The following is a 23,516-nucleotide window of genomic DNA, read 5'->3' as shown; positions in this document are numbered from 1 at the left end:
AAATACACACAGCCCGTATTCAGAAACTCTTCATTTGAAACAAGCTGTCAGGATTTTGGTCCACTTGTGATGTCATAAATATTCAATATTTAGACCATTACACAGTTTTAAACGTAAACAATCTAAATGTGTTTCAGTTTATTCCTGGTTTCAGTGTATGTGAATAGCATCTACTGACAGGAAGTACACATGGACCAAAGCTGTTGCCTAGCAACACAATTGTTGCAATTCCATCGCAATTCCGTCTAAATGTGCTAAAACGGAGCGTTTAAGACAGAGGGTGAATACAGGCTTATTCAAGCCAACAGTATGAGGAAAATAAAGTGTTTTTTTTTTACATTACAGCATGTAAACCTGTTCTAGTAGAAACACAAAATACAAGTATGAACCTGAAAATGAGTATAATATAGGACCTTTAAGTTTTTGAAAGCAGGACAGATGCCAGACTCTCTATTGTATAATGAAAGTGCATTTTGTGCCACATTGTACACATCAAATATGATGCACTATAATCCAGAACATTACTGGACAGATTTCGCACCCATTTGTTGTGAATACACACGTAGGCAAAATTGTTCGTACCCTTCCGTTAAAGAAAGAAAAACCCACAATGGTCACTGAAATAACTTGAAACTGACAAAAGTAATAATAAATAAAAATTTACTGAAAATTAACTAATGAAAATCAGTCATTGCTTTTGAATTGTGGTTCAACAGAATCATTTTAAAAAACAAACTAATGAAACTGGCCTGGACAAAAATGATGGTACCTGTAACTTAATATTTTGTTGCACAACCTTTTGAGGCAATCACTGCAAACAAGTGATTTCTGTAACTCTCAATGAGACTTCTGCACCTGTCCACAGGTATTTTAGCCCACTCCTTGTGAGCAAACTGCTCCAGCTGTCTCAGGTTTGAAGGGTGCCTTCTCCAGACTGCATGTTTCAGCTCCTTCCACAGATGTTCAATAGGATTTAGATCAGGGCTCATAGAAGGCCATTTCAGAACAGTCCAATGTTTTGTTCTTAGCCATTCTTGGGTGTTTTTAGCTGTGTTTTGGGTTATTATCCTGTTGGAGGACCCATGACCTGCAACCGTTTTTCTCACCTGCAGCATTTTGTTCTGTGACCAATGCAGCTGGAACCTCATCCCTTCATCTTGTATTAGATCTGACACAGACAGTTCTACAGTGGGACGCTGTAGTTCACATGAAGATCACAGACCATGATGTAATTTTCTTATTCAGGTTAACAGAGGGTTTGGAACAAATGACTTCTAAATCCTTTATTAACTTCTTTACTCATTAAAGTCTTATTTGTACATCTTGCTCAGATGGGTTTATACCAGCAGTCCTTCCAGTCACCTGCACCGGAGGTTTGGATTTACTGTATTAGTGGAGTGTTGGATGTCGGGCACCAGTTGACAGCACATACAGTGAGTCAGAGGCCGTCTCAGTCCGTGTCAGCAGTGCACAGAGCAGAGGCCCAGGCATGGTCTGACGGGGCGTCTGGCAGGATCCAGCTCTGAGGAACCGCAGAACCATCAGGATGATCCGCTGGAACCGCAAACACATCCCACTCTCTCCTGAAAGAAGAACAAGTTATCATGTCACTGTCAAGGTCATTTCAATAACAGCATTCGTGGGCCTTAACACATGACTGAATGATGTCTGAATTCAACTTCAGGCTCCTGCTACTGTTCATGCTGCTCACTGTCAGGTCCATCCAAATACATCTTAAATGTTCATTGAATTTCCAGACAGTATCTAATGAAAGTTTGCATCCATTACTGTGGTAGGGTGAAAAGGAGCTGATCGGTTGATGGAGATAAACAGCCGGTGGAGCCGATTCTCCAGTTGGTGCCATTAAAGCATTGCAGAGGAAGAGGACACAACGAGACGAGGTCAATAAAAGAGCTCCATTCAAAGCTGAAACGATGGAAAATCGTGTGGAAGACATAATGTTTCATGAATTAATGTGAGGAAGGTTACGGTCTCCTCATCGCTCCACACGCATGTGATGTTTTCAGCTCTTCTGTGATGTTTTTAGCAAGCTTGGGGGGTAACCGATTGCATGGAAAGGCATTTCAGCAAACTGAAACTACTCAGCCCAGCACTCGGGACTCTGCAGGCATGATGGGAAACGTGTCGTCCCTGTCCCTACCATGGTCGCTATGATACTCAGGGCACTTCCTGCATGCCTGTGTAATTTTACACTGCATGAATTAGCCAAGTGGCTAGCAGACTTTAGTTAGTTAGTTACTTTTCCTTACTCATCATAGCTTTTCTACTCTTACTTGGTTTAACATTAAGTCACTGCATCTCCCGACAGAACAACACCTCGGTTGAATTTCAACCTACAGGCACATTTTTCAGCTCAACGTTGTTGAATCAGAGCAACTGATATTGGTAGCGAGAGCAACAAGCTCTCAGCGCCAAAGCTCCGCCTCCGCCCTCGGTGACTCCCATGGGTGACACACAGCGGTCAGAGGAGAGAAACAAGCGCGACAGTAAATGACAACAAAACCGTGTTTTTGTCTATTACAGCGCACTTGTAAAATACTGCAGAAGGATTTCTGTTTTGTTTTAGTAATGATTCTGTACTGAGGTGGGTCACAGATACTGATAATGAAAAGATGCAGCTTTTTATATTGTAGACTGTTGAAGTTTAATTATTGAAACACTTTCTAAATAAAAAGGGAGTTCAGTTCTCTTTTTAAAGAAGAATTTGAAAGTGTAAATGACAGTTGTCAGGGCATAAAACCAATGATCTGTTGATCTTTATGAACCAAGACTCCATAATCCAACAATGGCATGTTTAAATTAAAAATCGAATCGGATCGTGGATTTGGAGAATCGGGACACCCCTAGTCAGGTCACATCCCACATCTCAGTGTAAACAGTACACATCAGGTCAACCTGCACAATATATAGACTTAGTTGTACACTATACAGTAAGGACATGACCTGCTGTATATATATATACTGTATATATACAGTACATACATATATATTCATCTCCTTTCACTTCCTATAATAGCTAAATGATTCTGTTTGTTGTCTTTGTTTTATCTGTAAGTGTATTCCATCAAACATCTAACCTGATTTGTAGTAAAGCATGCAGTGAGCGCTCAGCCTGGGTGTAATAGTGTCTGAAGGGCTGCAGGACAGAATCAGCAGGAAGCTCATCTGAGAATAAAACAGAGGAAAATGATTACATATTACAAAATTACGAACAAACACATGTACTGTATGTGATTCCATCATACTGTTGAACTGTTAAACTGATGCTCTCCCTTTGGTGTCGACAGGGATGTGGGTTGTTACCTCCAAACAACATTGTGTTCACTCTGCGTTTCCTCTGCAGGTGTCTCTCCCTCTCCTTCTTCACTCGTTTCTCCTGCTCTCTCCTCCTCTCCTCCTCCTGCTCTCCTTCCAGCATCACCATCAAAGCCTTCTCCTCTGTGGAGTAGATCGCTGTCCTCTTCTTCATCACATTCCTCAGCTGCTCCAGTCTGCTGCCGAAGGCCTCGTCACATTCTCGCTCAGTGACGATACCTGCAACACACACAGTTAGAGACTGTAGTCTACACTGTCCTGTACAGACTGTAGGCTACAGGTTACACTGCGTACAGTGTGGACTCTGTACTTTGGCAGAGTGGGAAAACGCTAGGGATGGGAATAGAGAATCGGTTCTTGTTGAGAACCAGTTCCTAGTTGTCCCAGTCCTTGGTATCGCATGCCTCCATGACTATTGATTCCTCTTACTGCTTTCCAACAGTTACACATGCACAATGAAGTAACGCCATACACACGCTGTATCATGTTTCAGTTTGTTTAGGACCAGAGCCATGTGGGAGAGAAAAAAACAAAACAATCGAAAGCATGGCACTACTACACCTGAGGCGACGCACCCTATTTTGTCCCTGGTAACGCTACACTGTGAACAACAAATCTGTGTTGAAATCAACAGAAGAAGAACTAGTAACGCTACCTGTTAGCAGCAGGTGGACAGTACTGTCCTGTTTGGCTAGATAACAGAGCTACGAACGTTAACGGAGGCTCCATTGAGTTACCCTATGACAGGTTCACACTCTGTTCAGTAAAAATGAGCACTGGGCGAAGGTAAATTAAAATGTTATCATGAAGAGTTAAATGTAATCTCATTCAATGTAGTTTTTGGCCAGACACTTGAATAATTACAGTTGTTTGAAGGAGGTGTTTTCACAGTAATATGAGATAGATATTAGAGAGGGAATTGACCCCTTACTAAGTCCATCCCCTTGAACGCAGACTGGCCAATCATAGTGCAGCATTGGCAAGCTTTGACCAAGGTCTGACAACTATACAGCTGTGCTTCATCGACTCTAATGCATTCATTTCACATTTTCAGGCTGGTTTTGTGGATTTTGAGTTAGTCACGGTTAACCGTTTTGTAATGGCGAAACTCGTTACCCAGAGAGGTTGGGAGAGATATACGTAAAAACCTGTGGAGCTAGCAGAGTGTGTTAGCACATCATCAACTTAGCACTAAGCTACGTTAGCTACTGAAGGTATACCGAATGTATACACATGTTGCTTTTGATTTTTAATGATTGTAACAGTGAATAAAGACCTACAGGGCTTCACAGGAACCGCGTTGCTCTTACATTTCATTGTCTTCTGTCTGGCTCACCAGGTGATGCTGGTTCACTGGCTTTAACTTCTGTCTTTATCTTTTTAACCTGTTATCGCTGCTGAATCAGTTGGACATCCTGATATATCATTCAAAAACTTAGCAAATTATGACCTGTTTAACTTCCTAACACTAGCTCTAAGCAGCTTATAATACATACAAATCTTGGCATTAGTAGTTTATTGTAATCAAAGCAAATATTTAAATAAAAATACATTTATTTCCTATCATTTGAATTGTGTGTTTTTATGCAAATAACCACTATAGATGATAGATGAATAACAAAGCACAGTACGGTACTGTGTATAGTACCCTCCCACCTCCGAAAAATAGGGTGAACACTGGAATTTACCATGCATGTAATGCTTTTAGTGTAAAATATATAGAACATTGAATGACATCAGATCTAGAATGTTATTCCTTCATTTAGCGCAAAAAAAAGTTTATTGCACTTCCGCATTGGCTTCACTTGTCAGACCCCGGAGTTGCCCACTGGTCTGGGAATAAGGTGCATGGCTGAATAATTTACCTTTCCTCGATGCTGCCTCTTTCCTCAGTCTGCGCAGTTTCTCCAGAGATCTCAAGATGTCATGCATCCTCTTCACATCTGCCTGTTTCTTCCTCACCTCACAGAGAACCGCGTCCGCAGCCAGTTTCAGCTCCCGCTCCTGATACAGAAACAGATAAAAACACTTTAAATGCTGCGGCCGCAAGGAATTGTGGGATGTTATTCTCTGTTTTCCTTTGCTAAAGGATAGTCCAGTGTATCCTATGCTTAAGGAGATAATAAAGGAAGCATTGCAGCTCCTTTCCTTAGCATTTGGAGAATTCAAACAGCTCTTGTCATGGATGCTACTGAGGTACTTCGGGTCATTTCACTCCGCTAGGAACCTTCTTAAGAGAAAAGACTATTCGAACGCTACCCAGTATACCTTGTGGGAAGACCCGCCCCTACTCTGCCGCTGATTGGCTACTGGCTTCTAAACCTAAACGCTAACGGTAGGTAGCCTAGCTATGATGCTAATAGGAGCTGAAGGTAGGCTACCCGGTCCGAACACCGGTATGTTGTTTCATCATTAAAGTCGCTTATGAGAATTTTTGAGGCAAGAAATCATCTGTGTAGATTTCGAATATTGGCAGGTTTATAAAAAATGTTTGATGTTTTCGGAGTTGAGAAGCTACAAACTGGTGCGACAGCAGATGATCGAAGTCTTTTGCCAAGACAATTGGAGAAAGCTCCAGCCAGCTCAGAGCGGGTTCTGTCAGTGGCCTGGCCGGGTGGCTGGATGATAATCCCTGCAGGCGCTTGCTCGCTGTCGCGCCAGTTTGTGGAGCATCTCAACTGTGAAAAAATCTACACAGATGATTTCTCGCTTCAACATACCGGTGTTCAGACCGGGTAGCCTGCCTTCAGAGCTGCCGTGGTTGAGTCGCTCTCCTCCGCCACGGCAGCTCAGCAGCTCCGGTTAGCATCATAGCTAGGCTACCTACCGTTAGCGTTTATGTTTAGAAGCCAGTAGCCAATCAGAGGCAGAGTAGGGGCGGGTCTTCCCACAAGGCATGCTGGGTAAGCGCGCCCGCACATATCATGGATATATTAAAAGAACTGGAAACAGCGTTGGAGGCGGGGCACCGTTCATTCCTATGAGAGTTGCTCATTGGCGCATGAAGCCTAAATGGCTCGACATCCGTCTGGAAAAGTACCCGGATCTTGGCGGATCTTGGGCAACTGGGACATGCGCAGTAGCGTCCGCTCAGTCACATGACTTGGTCACGGGGTACCAACGTCACGCCGTCGTCACGGCTTATGCTCCAGCCTCGGTCTGGGTCTCACTCACATGAACGGAGGAAGGGAAATAACTCTGGATTCAGCTATAAGTGCATGTTACAACTTTAAAAACTTAATGATTTAAATAAGGGCTAATAGAGTGTTCTTACTGGAGAGTTAATTCACCTAAAAAAAATTATCCGCTGAGTTACAGACGTCTCTTTCCCAATGTAAGTCTATGGGAAAAAGTATGTCTGGGCCCAACGGCATCACGTGACTGACACGGACGTTGCAGTACCGCCGTTTGGCCACTACGAAAGTCCGGATCGTCGACCGGAGCTCTTCCTGGGGGCTTGGCACATATGCAAAGCAGATTGAGCAGCCGGGATGGATCGGGTACATGGATGTATAAGGAGAACTGGATACAGCGCTGGAGGCAGGCTCCAGTTCTTCCTCATCCATTGGGCCCATAGGGCAGGCGCAGTAGCGTTTCCTTTAACTCCGCCTCCCAGCCCTCACTCCAGCCTCGGTCTGGGTCTCATTCACACGAACGGAGGAAGGGAAATAACTCTGGATTCAGCTATTAGTGCATTTTACAACTTTTAGGACCTAATGATTTAAATAAGGACTATTAGAGCGTTCACACTGGGAAGTTGATTTACCTAAAAAAAATATCCTCTGAGTTACAGACGTCTCTTTCCCAATGTAAGTCTATGGGAAAAAGTATTTTGGGCCCAATGGCATCACGTGACTGACACGGAAGTTGTAGTACCGCCGTTTGGCCGCTACGACAATTTGCATCAATGCCCGGCGCTCTTCCTTCGGTTCCGAGATAGATAAAGTGATAACATGCATGAGTTTCCTTTATAATTCTGCCCCCAAGTGGACAAAATGAACACATGTTTGAATCCTCCGACAAACGTGGACTACTACTTACCTTCTTCTTCTCCTCCACTTGGTGTACCCGCTGCATCCTCCACTTGTTTATGGCAGCTTCCTTCTCAGCGAGGAGCTCCTCTCTGTGTTCTTCCTCCACCTGGAACAGCTTCCTGGCTCTCAGTCGCCGAGCTCTCCTGTTAGCAACACGGGACAACTTCGCTCTCCAGCCGGCTAAACACTCGCTGTCACCGAGGCCCTGGAGCTTCTCCTGTAGCTCTTTCTTCACATTTAAAGCCACCACATAAGAGTCTGCCCAAACACACCCGTCCTCCACGTTGTTCCTCAGAGTTTCACAGGACTCTGCTAACTGTGAGACGAGCTGAGCTGCCCGGTTCAGAGCCGCTCTGAGGTCCGGCACGGGGGTGCGGTGCGGCGGCTGCTGGGTCTGCTGCTTCTGGGTCTGCCGGCTCTTGGGAGTGTTGTCTCTGCCTTGGAGGAACCGTCCGAGCCACTGCTGGTCCTGCCTCCTCTGAAGGGCTGTTTCATCCTCAGGTCTTGTCGTCGTTCCCGGACTCCAGTCCCGGTCCTTACCGGTACCCTGCGGAGGAAACAGCAGAGCTCCGCTTCCTGAGTAATCCTCACAGTCCCGCTGCTGTCTGTGACCGGGCTCCAGGTCATACTGAGCAGCCTGAGGACCGGCTCCGAACGGCTGGAAGGTGGCGGCTCCCCTGCTGCTGTACGCGTGCACCGGAGCGGCGGTCACCACGGTAGTGGGGAAGTGTCCCGGTGGTGAACAGCCGAACGGAGGCGGGGGGACGGAGGGGTCAAACCCGTACGGAAAGACCGGGTGATGAGGCGGCGGTGCCGGGAAGTCGCTTCTAAACCCGTACGGGTGACCACCGTCATACCCCCCTGGAGGGGTCCAGCGGGGAGCAGCCGGGTCATGGTCCGCCTGCAGCACGCTGCTCCCCGGGGGTCTGTTGGCGGTGTACGGTGGCGTCTCCAGATAACCGCCATTATAGCCGAGAGGCTGCTGCGGCTCTGACGAAGCCTGGTGGTGGTATATGTTGTCCATATGGTGAGCAGTAGTGACCTACGGTGAACGTTATGGAGCTGCAGGCTGCATACAGTCTCTCTATCAACTCCTCTCTGGAGCCATGTTTAGTGTTGTCGTCGTTTCTTCTTCTTCTCCTTCCTGTTTTCGGTAGCTTTTGGTACGTTACATCGTTACATCGCCAACAACAGCAGTGTGGCTCAAATTGGTACTACAGCCCGTAACTCAACAGTAAGAAGCTGCTTACTGTGTCTCCTTTAGCTCCACCTCGAAACGCTCGGTCTGGTCCACCCCATGGTCCAGCCGAGGTCAGGGCTCATTCACATGAACAGAGGAAGGAAAATGAGATAAGATCAGATATTCCTTTTTTAGTCCCACAGTGGGGAAGTTTGCAGTGTACAGCAGCAAAGGGGATAGTGCAAAAAACAAGAAGCAACAGTAAAAACAAAAATCAAGAACACAGTAAAAAAAAAGTAAAACAAAAGTAGACAGACATATAAAATATGAACAATTTAAATAGAAGAAAATATAAAAATTAGGAACAATATTACAAGTTACAAGTTACAAATTCAACTTTATTGTCATTTTCCACATACAAAGTACACGGTTAAAACGAGATGTCGTTGCTCACGGACCAAGGTGCAAACACAGACATACAAAAACAGTCACAAACACATAACACAGTGAACAAAGTGCGATGGTGCAGCACAATAAAAAGTGGATGACAGGACATTAACAGAGTAAAGCAGTATAAAAGCAATCAGGTCTTTAAAAGTGCTATATATAAAAACAAGGGGAATGTTAAAAATTGGAACAATATATACAGTATTGACAATACACAGACTATTAACACAATTGCACAAGTGGAAATATGATATTGCACAGTGACATGAACTGTAACTGAAACTGTGACTATATTGCACGGTACGAATTACACCTGAGTAGTATTGATAGACAGTCAGTGTACAGTATAGTGCAGTTATTGTCCGTTTTTTGGTGTGTTTGTGTGTGTGTGTGTGTGTGTGTGTGTGTGTGTGTGTGGTCTACTGGGAGCAGTGGTGGTTGTGGAGTCTGACAGCTGCAGGAAGGAAGGACCTGCGATAGAGCTCCTTCACACACTTTGGGTGGAGCAGCTTGTCGCTGAAGGAGCTCTCCAGTGCTGCGATGGTGTCCTGCGTGGGGGTGGGATTCGTTCCCCATCATAGATGACAGCTTTTTAGCCATCATCCTCCTCTCTCCCACCACCTCCACTGGGTCGAGAGGGCATCCCAGGACAGAGCTGGCCTTCCTGATCACTAGATAGCTCTGCATTCAGCTATAACTGCATTTTACAACGTTAGGGACTATTCAAGTACTGGGGAGTTGATCTACCTACACATAAATGATCCGCTGATTTACAGACGTCTCTTTCTCAATGAATGTCCGTGAAGTCTATGGTAGAAAGTCTACTGCGTTAGTCTGTGTGAGAGACAGACAGACAGGCAGACAGACAGGCAGAGAAGGCAGCCTGACGCTTTCAAGGCCTGTTGAAGGAGGTTCGGTCACGCTTCATCAACGCGTCATATTTTCGGAGTTCTACGCAAGCGCAGTAAAACCCGCCGAGATTGAGCCAATCGCAGCGCACGGCCGTAGCTTCAGTTACACTGCGCATGTGTAAAATACCCCCCGGACACCCAGACCAGGTCCGACCAGGTCCGCCCTTGTCCTAGCCTCCTTCAACAGGCCTCGGACGCTTTGCGGAAGTGTATGAGAGAGGGAGTCATATGACCAGGCAGGCAGCCGGAGAAGATGCTACCTACATGGATAACACTCCTCGGACACGGTGACTAACATCCACAACGAACACGGTAACAGTTCCCGTAATAGATCACACGTAGACACAGTCAATAACGTTAACGTTATCTGCGGTCACTGAGTGTTGACGGCCACACGCTCCTATTGATTGTATCTCTAGTAACAGTTCGCTAGCTAGCTGGCTGTCAAAGCTAATATAACAGAGGCAGGTGTCTGTCTCTCTCTGCAGTACGTGAAGTGATTTAACGCGCTGTTTGAGTCACTAAGTTCTGTTTTCCTGAATGTGTTTGTGTCTGAATGTGTCCTCAGATGGAGGAGATTAAAGTGTCTCCTGACTATAACTGGTTCAGAAGCACAGTGCCCCTGAAGAGAGTAAGTACCTCCTGATTTCTAACCTGTGATGGTGGTCCTTAATCACTGGGCCCCACTGCTTGATACAGAACCAGTAGGCCTACACATCAACACATCACATGTGTACATAATCATTTTACAAACATGTTGAAATATGAAAAAAAAACAGATTTCACATCAAAACATTTTTCCTAAGTAAGTCAATAGACAGATCAGACCAGACCAGATCAGTGTTATTACTTGGCCTGATGTGTTTCATTTCAGTGTTCTCTCTGTGATGAAGACGCTTCGCCATTAATCAAACACACGTTTGTTGTTGAACACGTAACTGTTGATCATTGTCATGCAGCATGATTATATTTGCATATCTGCCTGATAGCAATGAGCATCCGTCCCCAGGAGAAGTAGTCCAATCAGTAATCTCTATAAACAGACATTCACATGTAGACTTTGTAGGCAACGGGACAGGATGTTGGTACCGGACGTGTTCTGCTCTCTGTTTGTAATCGGAGTAGTATTGACCAATCATGTTGGAGTAGGCTTTAGTTGAACACAGTCGGTGTGGAGAGTAAAGAGGCGGAACACATTAGCTGAAATGTAATCTGGGAACCCTGCGGCTGTCGTGTGACGATGATTTAGCTTTTAAATCAACTATTAAACTGGTTTCTGGTGAAACAGTCTGGTCGTACACGTCGTCTCTCAACTCCAACTCCAGTCTCACATCTCAAGTATCTAATTGGACTGTAGACAATGAGCAGCGCACGGAAAAGGAAGTCTTGGCTAGGATATCCGCTGGCTACACCAGAACCACAGAAATATAGACCCTTGACCCCAGAGGCTCATCTGTCGTTGGCCCGATAGCCGATGGGTTCGGAGATTGTCCAGTCAGAGCTTCAGACCTGCCAACCCAATCGCCATAAAAGCAGTCCAATTTTTTCATTTCCATTTAGGAAAGGTGTTTCTGTCTGGTATTAATATATACTGCGGTACTGTGATACTTGATTCAGCCCGATGACTGCAGCAATGGCAGACCTACCGGCAGCTGTTTCAAATTATTTTTGTCTTGCTGACTTTGAAGCGAATCTGCAGTCGTACCAAGAAAATGCCAATATTACTTTTGTTGTTCAAAGAAGCCACACATTGTTTGGAAAAACTGGGTAGAGCTGCAGCTAAAGTTAAAGTAAAGAATAGAATCGGTCAACCAAGTTAAGCTGGTTTACTAAATGGATTTCCAATTTAATTTACTATTTTATAACAAACACGACAAATGTCAGCATTTAAAAGAAAAAAGAAGATCTGTTTCACCCGTTGTGGCAAGAGCGCCGCCATGTTGCAGTACTCTAGCCTGTGACCTCACAAGGTCGGTGGGCTCTGCTGAGTTAGACGGATACAACGGTAGAGACCATGAAAGATGGAGACAGAGGAGTGAGAGAGGACAGAAGAAAACAAAAGAGGGGACACTATTGTGTTGTCCCTGGATGTAAAAATGAGTTTTACAATGTTTAAATCAAGTACAAAACAGTCCATTTCATAAACTGATTACAGGATTCTGCAGGTACTTTCCTGGGAAAGGGGAGCAGATTTTCGTGAGAATTCCTGGGACATAACAGGATCTCAATCCCGAGAATTCAAGCTGGCTTTCTGAGCAACATGAAAGTCCTCCGAACTGAGCCGCTCTGCTAGATTACAAATAAAAAAATAAACCAGATTAAAACACAATAGAGCAGCTGATGGCTGAGCTGCTCCATTACAGTAGCATTCACTCCTGACTACTGTACTCCCGTTTACTGCTCAGACTGCACTAACAGTCACCCTCACACTGGTCCTCTGCTTGTGCTGTTTACACCAATAAGACCTCATATTCACAGAGAGCTCTGTGCCTTTGGTTTTAATACACAACACTGTCTCACTGCTTACCAGTGACTCTTAAGCTTCTAACGGTATAGTTGAAATCTGGGCTCATTTAATCCCTTACAATTGTGTTTTGCACGTTTGTTAGTTAGTTAGTTAGTTAGTTAGTTAGTAAAACTATTTTCTGAAAAACTTGGAGGAGGGCTTGTTTAAAGTAGGATGCAGTCAGTATTAGAGATAACTTAAAAGACATTCTGTCCTCTTACCCATCTCTAGCGCCTCCCAGAGGATGTAAAAATTGCAGAGTGAAGGATCATTTATAATCTGGAAAGCTTTAGTCTTTATATTTAATTCATATTTTTCGCTTGGTTGCATCTGGGACTTCTCTGCTCTGTCAGTTTATTCCTGACTTTCAGATTTCCATATGACCACATATTGCAAAATACAGTACTGTAACATGACCATGCTGAAGAATAGACTACTTTCCACCCGATTCTCCAGAGTTAGTTTACCAACGTTAACACCATTGAACCTCCTGTCTGTGAGACTGTCCACAGCGTAGTCGCTGTTCACACAGACTTTCTAAAGAGGATGAGGGTCAGAGCTGGCAGTTTACCAGTAGAGCCCGTTTGATGCTGGATGAAATGGTCAGTCATCCATCACATGCTCAGTCATCAGTCACATGCTGACTAGGGCTCAGTGTTCATAGTATTTACTGGGCTAAGGGTTCGCACTGGCTGATTCATCACAGCAGGTGGTGTTGGTTATAAGCTGTGAACAGGGCAGTCAAACTGATTATTATTTAAGAAAGGGATGCACTGATACCGTATCGGATATCGGGCCGATACTGACTCAAATAGCTGGATCGGGTGACAATGAGGCCGATCTATTAAATTCAATTCCATGTTTATATACTATATATATTTTAAACTGGAATTTTAATTCCTGTTTAAGTTTTGACCAATTTGTTGCTGCATTAAAAAGGTTTACACCCGAATTATAATTCCTGTTGTCTTTAACCTAAGGTTTTTTACCAAGTTGTCAGTGTACGATTTATTATTTTAATAATAAATAACAATTTAGTAAATTTATGTCTGTGTATTTATTTGTTACATTTTGTGTTACAAAGTTAGGAAAGCAGAGTTTAAGTCCAGCCTGATGTTGCCTTACACATAAAAGAATGATCCCAGTCATTTCCACACAGTGAGACATACAGCTGATTAATTAAACACTAGTATCGGATCGGTACTCGGTATCGGCCGATACCCAAAGCCCAGGTATCGCTATCAGGACTGAAAAAGTCGGATCGGTGCGTCGCTAATTTTAGAGCCCAAAGAAGTCAAAATATCCAATATTTCACAAAACAAACACCAAACACTTCATTTAGTCGATCAGATTTTTGCTTCTTTGTCTCGATCATATTGCAGCCTCTTACAGGGACCAGACCCCCATCTTAGAGGGTCCAGACTAGGGCTGTCACGATATCAATTTTTCTCAATGCGATTATAATGGCAAAAAAATATCACGATAACGATATTATCGCGATATCATTAAAAAAATGACGCAATCACTTAAAATACATCTTTAACTTTACCTGGTCCAACGTTTGTTTGTTTAATTTCTAAAACAACGGACAACAGTGTATTTTACATGGTAGTGAGTGTCTCTTAACTGAGTAAACAAATATAATATAATAAATAGGTTCAGCTGACCTGCTCCTTTTTCTTTCCCTGATGATTTCTCACGTTTCTTGGACGCTGCTGCCTGACCACAAGAAAAGTACAAGCGGTGCAGCTCAGAGGATGATATCGGCGCATGATGCGCGCAGATACAGACATAGATATGAAACAGTTTTATATGTTTACAGATTTCGGAGGAGACCAGCGGTGTTGAAAAAAGCCTGCCCTTTCAAAACTACTCGTTAACTGCTAACGTTACTCGCGTTAAATAGCGGTCCACTTCCGTGTTTTGGTACGGTTGGATTTCACACCTGATGCGAACCGTACCGGAGTACACACGATCCGTACTCCAGACCACCTTTTCAAGTGGACTCGAGCACGGATCGACGAACCGTGCCAGAGTACAGTACGCAGCGTTCACACTAATCAATCGAACTGGACTTTGTGGACAAGTGTACTCGGATCCGGGCACGGGTCCCTGATGTGAAAGCACCCTTAGTCTTCAATTCAGATATTTCCATATTTGTCTCCTGTGGTCTGTTTTGAAATCCCACATGAAAGAAACTTGAGGGCCGTGATGAGTTTGCAGGATGTATTTTTCTCACCCTGTGTTTTTGTCTCCACCAGATCATTGTTGATGATGACGACAGTAAGGTGTGGTCGCTGTATGACGCCGGCCCAAAGAGCATCAGGTGTCCCATCATCCTCCTCCCTCCAGTTAGCGGGACAGCTGAGGTGTTCTTCCAGCAGGTGCTGGCGCTGACAGGATGGGGCTACAGAGTCATCTCGGTGAGCTCGTCACTAGAAACACACTGCAGCTTCAGCATGTGTCTGATTCCTATCTACATTCATCTTATTTTTATTAGTTTTGTCAATAAAATGTTTGAAAACAGTGAAAATTGTCTGTTGAGTTTTTCAAATGTTTTGTTGTGTTTACTGTGATAGAAAACTCTGGCACAGTGGAGGAAGTGACACCAGAGGATGTTTAACCATAATCAAATCATAATTGCACATTAAGTTTCTGTCAGTAGATTAATTGATTAATCGACTAATTGATGACCATATAGGCCTAACCCTGATTAGCGGAGGGGTCTGTGAATATGTAAATATCTAGTCTGTGTGGTTTCCAGCTGCAGTATCCGGTGTACTGGGATCTCTTGGAGTTCTGTGACGGCTTCAGGAAACTTCTCGATCACCTGCAGTTGGATAAAGTAAGTCTGTGTTTTTCCTTTTGCCTCAGAGCTGAGCATGCAGTATTTTTTCTGTACTCATGTGTAGGTTTGTTGCTATTCTTACGTAATCACCTGACTGCGATCACCTACGCAACAATTTTAGAACAAAGCTATTGGAAATCACTCTGTGCAGCGGAGCGAGAGGTGAAACATCGTTTCAACAAACTATTTGAGGACTAATTGACACTCCTTTGCCAATGATGCTGACTATGCCAACAAACTACCCATGGAGGGTAAAGGAATAGTCCTGTTATCAGTGTGGGCATGTTACCTGATCACCCTTCTGACTGTCTCTCTCTGTCCAATGATGAACCTCCAGGTCCATCTGTTCGGTGCGTCCCTGGGTGGATTCTTGGCTCAGAAGTTTGCAGAGTGCACACACAAGTCTCCCAGAGTGCACTCGCTGATACTGTGTAACTCATTCAGTGACACCTCCATCTTCAATCAGACATGGACGTCAAACAGGTGTGTTTTAATGATACCATCATAAACTTTCCTCTCAATGTTCACCTTCATTATTAAAGCTGAAGTAGGCGAGATTGGAGGAAACATGATTTAAAAAAAGTTATTTTTCTAAAACAGTCGCTATAACCTGACAGTAGTACATGAAACGGGTAACCTGAAAATAATCATGTGCCTCTGTGTCCTCTGGTGCTCCTAACGGCATCTGCAAGATTTCACAGACCGGAAGAAAACAAGCAGTAAGAGCTGATCTGAGGTCAAACTAGGCAGCGCTGATCAAATATGAATCAATATTCTGTTACGTTAATACCTATTTATCTCCTCAAATGTTTTCAGAATCATCTTGTAGTGCACGGTTTATCTGTAAAATTAGAACGTTTGTGACGCCGCCGCCATTGTGAAATCTGGTGAAGGAACGCCAAGTATCGGTAACATGACCGGAGCACAGCCAATAGGAACACTCGCTCTCTGAAATGACCTGTGATTGGTCAAAGTCTGCCGTCACGGGCTAGATGTTTTAAAGCCTGAAAACAGAGCCATGAGGAGGTGCAGAAGTCTAGTTATCTCTCAGAACACTTGAATTACAATATGCTGAAAGGTTATTATGGAATTTCTGTCCAATGATGCCAAAAATATACTGACTACTGAAGCTTTAAAGTCTCGTTTTGCATGTTCCTCCTCAGTTTCTGGTTAATGCCGGCTTTCATGTTGAAGAAGATTGTTCTGGGGAACTTTGCTAAAGGACCTGTGGACCCTAAAATGGCAGATGCAATCGACTTCATGGTTGACAGGGTAAGTGGACATGTGTGTGTTGACAGGGTAAGAAGATGTATGTGTTGACAGGGGAAGTGGACGTGTGTGTGTGTGTTCATTTGTGTTACAGAGGTGGTCCATGTCAGAGTAATGTATCACTATAGTGGAACAAAATATGTCTTCTTGATTCCATTTGGTGATGTAGATGTAAAGCTAGATATTAGCATCAGTAATGCTAATTGCAGTGGTGGCCTAAAGTTTAGAGACGCAAGCTTGTGACCGGAAGGTCGCCGGTTCAATCCCCCGGACCGGCGGGATAAATCTGGGTGGGGAAAAGTGAAAAAGCAGTGCTTTACCCTCCCTCATCACCACTTAGATGCCCTTGAGCAGTGGAGCTGCTCAGTGGCCAGCAGATCAGACTGTGGTTGTACTGGGCAGCTTCCAGGAGTGAATGTGTAACTGTGTGAATGTGATCAGGGCATTCCTGGAAAAGAGAACATTGCTCTCAGTGAACCTCCCCCTGAATAAATAAAGGTTAAAAAGAATATATATATATATATCAGCGACAGCCGTGGCCGGAGGCTTTATGTTTTTTTTTAGGTTATCCGTCCGCACGTACCATTCCCGTGAACGCAATATCTCAGGAATTTCAGGAGGGGAATTCTTCTAATTTGGCACAAACGTCCACTCGGACTCAAGGATGACCTGATGAGATTCTGGTGGTCAAAGGTCACAAAACACGTTGTTGCCCGAAACTCAAGAATTCGTATGCTTATTATGACAATTTATCAAAAATGTGTGCGCTCATTGTGCGTCACCAGAGTCTTCCAGATTTAGGGACTTTTGGAGCTAGTGCTGCTAGCTGCTGTCAGGGGAGAAGAGTTGGCATCACTGGGCTGATTTTTTCGGTTGGATCGTTTTTAAAATCTAGTGTCGCCTACCTTTAAGTAGAGATATGTGATGTCTTTGTGTTTGAATGTTAAACTCTGCCCTCCATGTGTTGTGTGTGCTGTAGTTGGAGAGTCTGAACCAAAGTGAGTTAGCATCGCGGCTAACACTCAACTGTCAAAACTCTTACGTGGAGCCGCACAAAATAAAAGATGTTGCTGTGACCATTATAGATGTAAGTGTTAAAACCATCTCTCTCCCATCAGGTATACGTCCATTTATGTATATTTCTACGACAATAACCTTAAAGACATGCTTTCTCTTTGAATGGTGTTGAGGTGTTTGATCAGAGCGCTCTATCGCTGGAGGCAAAAGAGGAGATGTATAAACTGTATCCCAACGCGAGACGAGCTCATCTGAAAACAGGAGGAAACTTCCCGTACCTGTGCAGGAGTGCTGAAGTCAACCTCTACATACAGGTACGCTCTGCTGTATCTTTTTAACTAGGAAATGATGATGGAACCGGGACACCTGTTGATCCTCAAGGTGAACAATGATTGATGATCTATTTGGTCTCAGTCTGTAACTTCAATTTTTTCAGAAAATCTGATGTGGAATATTTTTAGGGAATATAATTTGAAGAATGTTTTTTTTTTTTTACCTCACACTTTATATTACCACGCAGTTCAATGCGATTTAACAAATGTATATATGAAGATTTTTTTTTCCTTCATAATTTCCCTTGATACTGTTATGTTCATTTTGCACTAACATTCTCAATTACATGAAAAAATACTAGTACTAAAGTACTTTTCATTTGTCAAGTATTCAATTCACACTGGAGTATGCAAAAATAGGCTTTACCATGTAGTTATTTCATATTGAGTATTTATTTATTTATTGAATTACCAGAAAACATGCTATGTTATGATATATATATATATATATACACACCAATCAGCCATAACATTATGACCACCTGTCTAATATTGAGTAGGTCCCCCTTTTACGCCAAATCAGCCCTGACCCGTCGAGGCATGGACTCCACTAGGCCTCTGAAGGTCTGGTGTGGTATCTGGCACCAAGCCGTCGGTAGCAGATCCTTTTAAGTCCTGTAAGTTGCGAGGTGGGGCCTCCGTGGATTGGACTTGTTTGTCCAGCACATCCCGCAGATGCTCGATCGGATTAAGATCTGGAGGATGTGGAGGCCGAGTCGACACCTCCAACTCGTTTCCATCCACATGATGTAAAAGAAAATGTGATTCATCAGACCGGGCCACCTTCTTCCATCGCTCCGTGGTCCAGTTCTGATGCTCACGTAGCCCATTGTGGGCGCTTTTGGGCGGGTCAGCACGGGTCAGCACTGTGTGTTCTGACACCTTTCTATCAGAACCAGCATTAACTTTTTCAGCAGTTTGAGCTCCAGTAGCTCTTCTATTGGATCGGACAACACGGGTCAGCCTTCGCTTCCCACGTGCATCATTGAGCCTCGGGTCTGACCCTGTCGCAGGTTCACCGGTTTTCCTTCCTTGGACCACTTTTGGTAGGTCCTGACCACTGCAGACCGGGAACATCCCACAAGAGCTGCAGTTCTGGAGATGCTCTGACCCAGTCGTCTAGCCAGCACTATTTGGCCCTCGTCAAAGTCGCTGTTCGTTCTGATGTCGGACCCTGGAGGACAATTTTTGTGTCAAATTGATAGGCGTGTAATAGCCGCTACACGTCGGGCGCAGCATCGCCCTGTCGGGTTCATTTCACAACGACTGGCTCAAAATCTCACAAGCCTGACGGCCGGTCTCGAGGCACCTAGACGAAATGCATTGTGGGGTGATGTGACGTGTGGTTATATTTGATTTGTCTTTTCCGGGGGGTTTTTTATGACGCTGCTTGTTATTTTTCTGCACAGATTCACTTGCGTCAGTTCCACGGGACGAGATACGCCGCCATCAGTCCTGACATGGTGAGCGCCGAAGAGCTGGAGGTGCAGGAGAGTCACCTGAGCGGTAACCAGGACTCTGACGAGGACCAATGAGACCACTTTTTACCTCCCAGAGCGGTTTCCTCTCAACATTTCCAACAGTTTCTCTCACCCCTTCATCATTTCACAGGACGTTTTCTCCAGATTTTCTATAGAGCTCAACGGTCAATCAGCGAGTCACCCGAGAATATTTTTATTTGACAGATGAAACAATATTTTGATAATGACCTGTACATAAACGGTACTCGGCCGCTTTGCTTTAAACATACGACACCTTGCCTTATGTGGAATGAATATGATAATTGTTGCACTCATAAACTGCCTGAACTGTTTGCCTCAAGTGTTCATTTCTATGTGTACTATATGTTGTGGTTAACACAGCCAGCGATGAACTGGTTTCCTGTTAACGGAAAGATGAACACACTGGCTATGGAGAGACGCTATATCTGATAGTCTTTGTGTAATTCAATGAGACGAAATTGCATTTTTTTTTTTTCATTTGTTTTGGAATACGGTAAATTACTTTGTATTTCCCATGTGCAGTTGTTGTTTCCACCCGTGTCACAGTGATGAGCCGTTAGAACTGTGGCTCTGCACTACGTTTACATGTCGTGACTGTGAGCAGCGACCAGTCCATGACATCGGTCTGTCTGTCGAACTGACGATGCTTCGGCCACTAAAACTCACATTCTGATTTTGCAAGCTGAAAATCAAGCGTAGATCCGAGTGTCACTGGATGTTTTGTAGTGTGGAGAACATTTCTACAGATATATAAATGACTAACGTGTGGTATACTGCAGCCCTGGGGTTCATTCAGTGTATCTCCAAATGCTCCTGTAGCTATAATTGATCACTTTTCCTTCTCTGCTTCACTTGTCGAAGAATAAATGAAAATGATGTGCTGTGCCTTTTTATAAGAGATAATGTACACATTCTCTACACTGTGAAACGCCTCTTCATTTGTTTTTTTAGTCACTTTTAGATGAATGTTGAAATGTCATGTATAACCACAACTGAGGAGGAGTAGCAAGTCTACCGCATCATCTCAGCCCTCCACCCATTTGTCATTTTTGAGTATTTAAAGGTACCGTTTGTAACTTCTTACGCGTATAAATCGGGTCGGTGTCTCGTGCGCGCTCGCGTGTGGCTACGCTGTTCTAACACAAACTACACGGAAGCACCAAAACCGCAAAGTTCTATCTAGTGAAGCCCGTCTTGCAAAACAGTGTCAACTCTTCCTGCTTCAGCTCCCCCGACCGTGGCCAGAAGACACAGGGGAGACCGTAGCTTCGGTCTCCAGGACCGGAGTCTCTGCTGTACTCTGCTCCTCTGCCTGCCTGCCTGCTTGCCTTCACTCACACACCGCGCTCGTTCTCACTCGCTCCACCTCTAACGTGCATGCACGCACACTACACACTGCAGAAGACGAGAGTCTGAAGCAGGACAACACAGTATCAGAATCGATTCATGGAGAGACCTTCGTCTGGTCAGCTAACATTACTGCCAAGCAGCTGAAATACAGAGTGATATTGTGTTTTTAGCTGACGTGTGTCGCCTCACTGTTTTGACTGATGCTCATTCATGTCTATGTGGAGCGAGCGCGAGCAACAGGACGCTGACTTTCTTTGACTTAACAGCCATAGGTGTCACCGTTAACAAGCAATTTCTGATTCTTACATAGAGTCCCTTTAAAGTTCTGTAAAGCTGCTTGGTCAATATCAACGGATCAAATGACAACATGTAATGTGAAAGAGGTCGCTCATGATGACAGAGTTATCACCTGACTCTGCAGTTCAGATCTACAGAGCGTTTTAGCTTCTCTCATCTCACCGTTCAGCTGTCCCACCCACAACTTTACCGTTCTGGTTCACTCTCACCGCTAGCGTCTTTCCCAGAGGCAGCAGGCGGCTGTTTTCAGAAGAAGCCACTGTCCTGTATCTGCTCAACAGCAAACGGAGACTAGCTGGTGAACATTGTGGAGCGTGTAAAGGGGCAGATATTTCCCTCAAAAGTTGGTAGAGGCCAAAAGCAGAGCTAAAGGAGAGAGAAATATTGAGCCGTTTTCTCATATGAACTCCAGAAAAGTAGAATCCGGGCATTGACATTTAGGCGAGGGCTGATGCAAGGAGGCAGGACACGACGCAGGAAATCAATAACGCGGTCACGTAGCCGGCTCTTAACTTGGTCATAAACAAACGAGTCTCCTGCCGTTGATTGAATTTTGAACGATTCTCGGCTCACTGACAGAAGTCTCCGGATCTCATCGTCTCTCCAGTTAGACGTTTTCGTTGGGTAAAGTCTGTTTAATGTCCGGTCCAAATGATTGGGATATTTGTGTTTTCACACACAGCTCCTCGGGGTAATGTCTAAATGAGTTCAGGGTTAAAGCATTCATCAGGTGGACACAAACACTCCAAATGAATGGCTGTGTTGCTCTGTAACTGCTGGATGTGGAGATAAGCAACTGTTTATCAACTTAAAAGGTGAAGGATGATATGTCACTGTTTTTATATTGGCTGTGTTTTACAGTTCAGCTCAGCTGGTAGAGCAGAGGCCTGAGGCCTGAGGCCTGTATTACGCAGCAGGATTTGGCGTTAGCGAGGTAACTTCAGGGTTAACCCTTCAGGGTTTTCCGTCCTATGAAGGTGGATCACTTCTTACCGGGGTAGATCGCCATGGTAACTGATGCTGAACAGCTAACCTGCCCCAGAGCAGGTTATGTTCTAGATCAGCTCGTATAAAAGCACAGTCTACTGACCAATCAGAGCTTGGTGCGCAGATCGTATGGTAATATTACACAAATATGAAGAAGTTAAGTCATAATCCAGGCTAAAACTTGTGGAGTGAAGCAGAGTGAAATGACCCGGAAGTACCTCAGTAGCAGCCATGATTAGAGCTGTTTAAATTCTCCAAATGCTGAGGAAAGGAGCTTCAATGCTTCCTTTATTATCTCCTTTAGCAGAGGACACACTGGACCATCCTTTACCAAAGGAAAAGAAAATAACATCCCACAGTTCCTTGCGGCCCTAGCATTTAAAGCGACGCACCATTCGGCTGTTCATAATAACAAACATATATGCTGATCTTGTATATTATTTTCATACGCTCATACATTAATTGGGATTCATGTTTAATATGAGTGGACAGTGATAACCATTTCGTTTCACTTTATTTTCCATTAATTATTTATTTTGAACATGTAACAAATACCTCAGTAAAAAACAAAACCAGAATAACAAATAAAATGAACAGTAAACAATCAATTGACAATTAATCAACATAAATAAATATTACATGTCCCAAAAGAAGTTGGAAGAAGTATATGATCCTACACCTTCTCCATAACTCCAACAATTAACCCAATATTTATCATATATTCCTTTGTTTATTTAAATTCCAACCTTAGTAATGAAGTGATATTTTTCACCGGTTGTCCACGTTAGGTCAGATGATCCTTTATTATCTGTTAATGTAAAGTGTTCCAGCAGCAGGAGGACCTGCAGTATCTCTCTTTAACACACCGTGGGTGAAGGAGTCTGTCATTGAAAGACCTATTTAAGAACGCACAGAGGGGAGCAGCGCCTTTCGTAGTCCATCTTCAGAACATTGTAGTTTCACCACGGCAGACCTGCATCACTAACATCCGCTGCCGATAATTACGGAGCCTAGTGAAAGTGCAGTCGGATTCTCTGAACCCCTGGGTTCTTTTCCCAAGTCCTTCTGAATTCTCCTTCTCATCTTTCCTTGACCTCATGACATTTTCCATCGAGGTCAAGGAGAAGTGGTTAGGAAAAGACATTAGGACGTCATATTTTGACTATTCGAATGCAGCCCATGTATGAAAAGGTTAACTTTTTTGTCCAGAAATGTGTCATTCCAGAGCAAGTAACAAAAGTGTTTACAGCTCCTGTTCTACCATACATCACATGATACCAGCAAACCCATCTGAAAGCAAGGGCTGTTACTGTGGGCTGCCTGTCCTGCAGAATGAAGATAGACTTGAGTGTAAAGCAGGAATCTGTAAAAAGACAGTTTATCCACTGAAGTTGTTTAAAACTCGACACCTCGCATTTAAAAAATGTTAAGTTGGAAAAGCAGCGACTGTAGGCGGGAAATAGCTAAACAAAAGAAGGATAACTGTTTATAAGAATCAGA

General features: G+C 44.0%; 2 protein-coding genes across 2 annotated transcripts; one reads left to right on the top strand and one right to left on the bottom strand.

The window, feature by feature from the left end:
• Positions 1 to 1,268: 1,268 nt before the first annotated feature.
• On the bottom strand, positions 1,269 to 8,533 carry pdcd7 (programmed cell death 7). Its single transcript, XM_037794764.1, has 5 exons — positions 7,378 to 8,533; positions 5,202 to 5,340; positions 3,325 to 3,555; positions 3,099 to 3,186; positions 1,269 to 1,583 (listed from the first exon to the last, which is right to left on the bottom strand). Exons 1-5 carry the CDS (start codon positions 8,392 to 8,394, stop codon positions 1,451 to 1,453), a joined length of 1,608 nt encoding a protein of 535 aa, XP_037650692.1. The 5' UTR covers positions 8,395 to 8,533; the 3' UTR covers positions 1,269 to 1,450.
• Positions 8,534 to 10,060: 1,527 nt separating this feature from the next.
• spg21 (SPG21 abhydrolase domain containing, maspardin) lies at positions 10,061 to 20,310 on the top strand. The gene is made up of 9 exons (XM_037794885.1): positions 10,061 to 10,220; positions 10,477 to 10,539; positions 14,676 to 14,837; positions 15,179 to 15,259; positions 15,600 to 15,745; positions 16,426 to 16,534; positions 17,511 to 17,618; positions 17,722 to 17,862; positions 19,290 to 20,310. Exons 2-9 carry the CDS (start codon positions 10,477 to 10,479, stop codon positions 19,413 to 19,415), a joined length of 936 nt encoding a protein of 311 aa, XP_037650813.1. The 5' UTR covers positions 10,061 to 10,220; the 3' UTR covers positions 19,416 to 20,310.
• The last annotated feature ends 3,206 nt before the right edge of the window (positions 20,311 to 23,516 follow it).

The sequence above is a fragment of the Sebastes umbrosus genome, chromosome 2 (assembly GCF_015220745.1).
Source record: "Sebastes umbrosus isolate fSebUmb1 chromosome 2, fSebUmb1.pri, whole genome shotgun sequence".
In the NCBI taxonomy this organism is placed as follows: Eukaryota; Metazoa; Chordata; class Actinopteri; order Perciformes; family Sebastidae; genus Sebastes; species Sebastes umbrosus.
This window is presented reverse-complemented; position numbering and strand designations above follow the sequence as displayed.

Excerpts from the sequence above, each read along its gene's own strand:
- pdcd7 (XM_037794764.1), bottom strand. The coding sequence starts at position 8,394 with ATGGACAACATATACCACCACCAGGCTTCGTCAGAGCCGCAGCAGCCT. Across the intron at positions 3,187-3,324 it reads GAACACAATGTTGTTTGGAG|ATGAGCTTCCTGCTGATTCT; the intron begins GTAACAACCCAC and ends TTTTATTCTCAG. Across the intron at positions 1,584-3,098 it reads CATGCTTTACTACAAATCAG|GAGAGAGTGGGATGTGTTTG; the intron begins GTTAGATGTTTG and ends TTCTTCTTTCAG.
- spg21 (XM_037794885.1), top strand. The coding sequence starts at position 10,477 with ATGGAGGAGATTAAAGTGTCTCCTGACTATAACTGGTTCAGAAGCACA. Across the intron at positions 10,540-14,675 it reads GCACAGTGCCCCTGAAGAGA|ATCATTGTTGATGATGACGA; the intron begins GTAAGTACCTCC and ends TGTCTCCACCAG. Across the intron at positions 17,863-19,289 it reads AAGTCAACCTCTACATACAG|ATTCACTTGCGTCAGTTCCA; the intron begins GTACGCTCTGCT and ends TTTTCTGCACAG.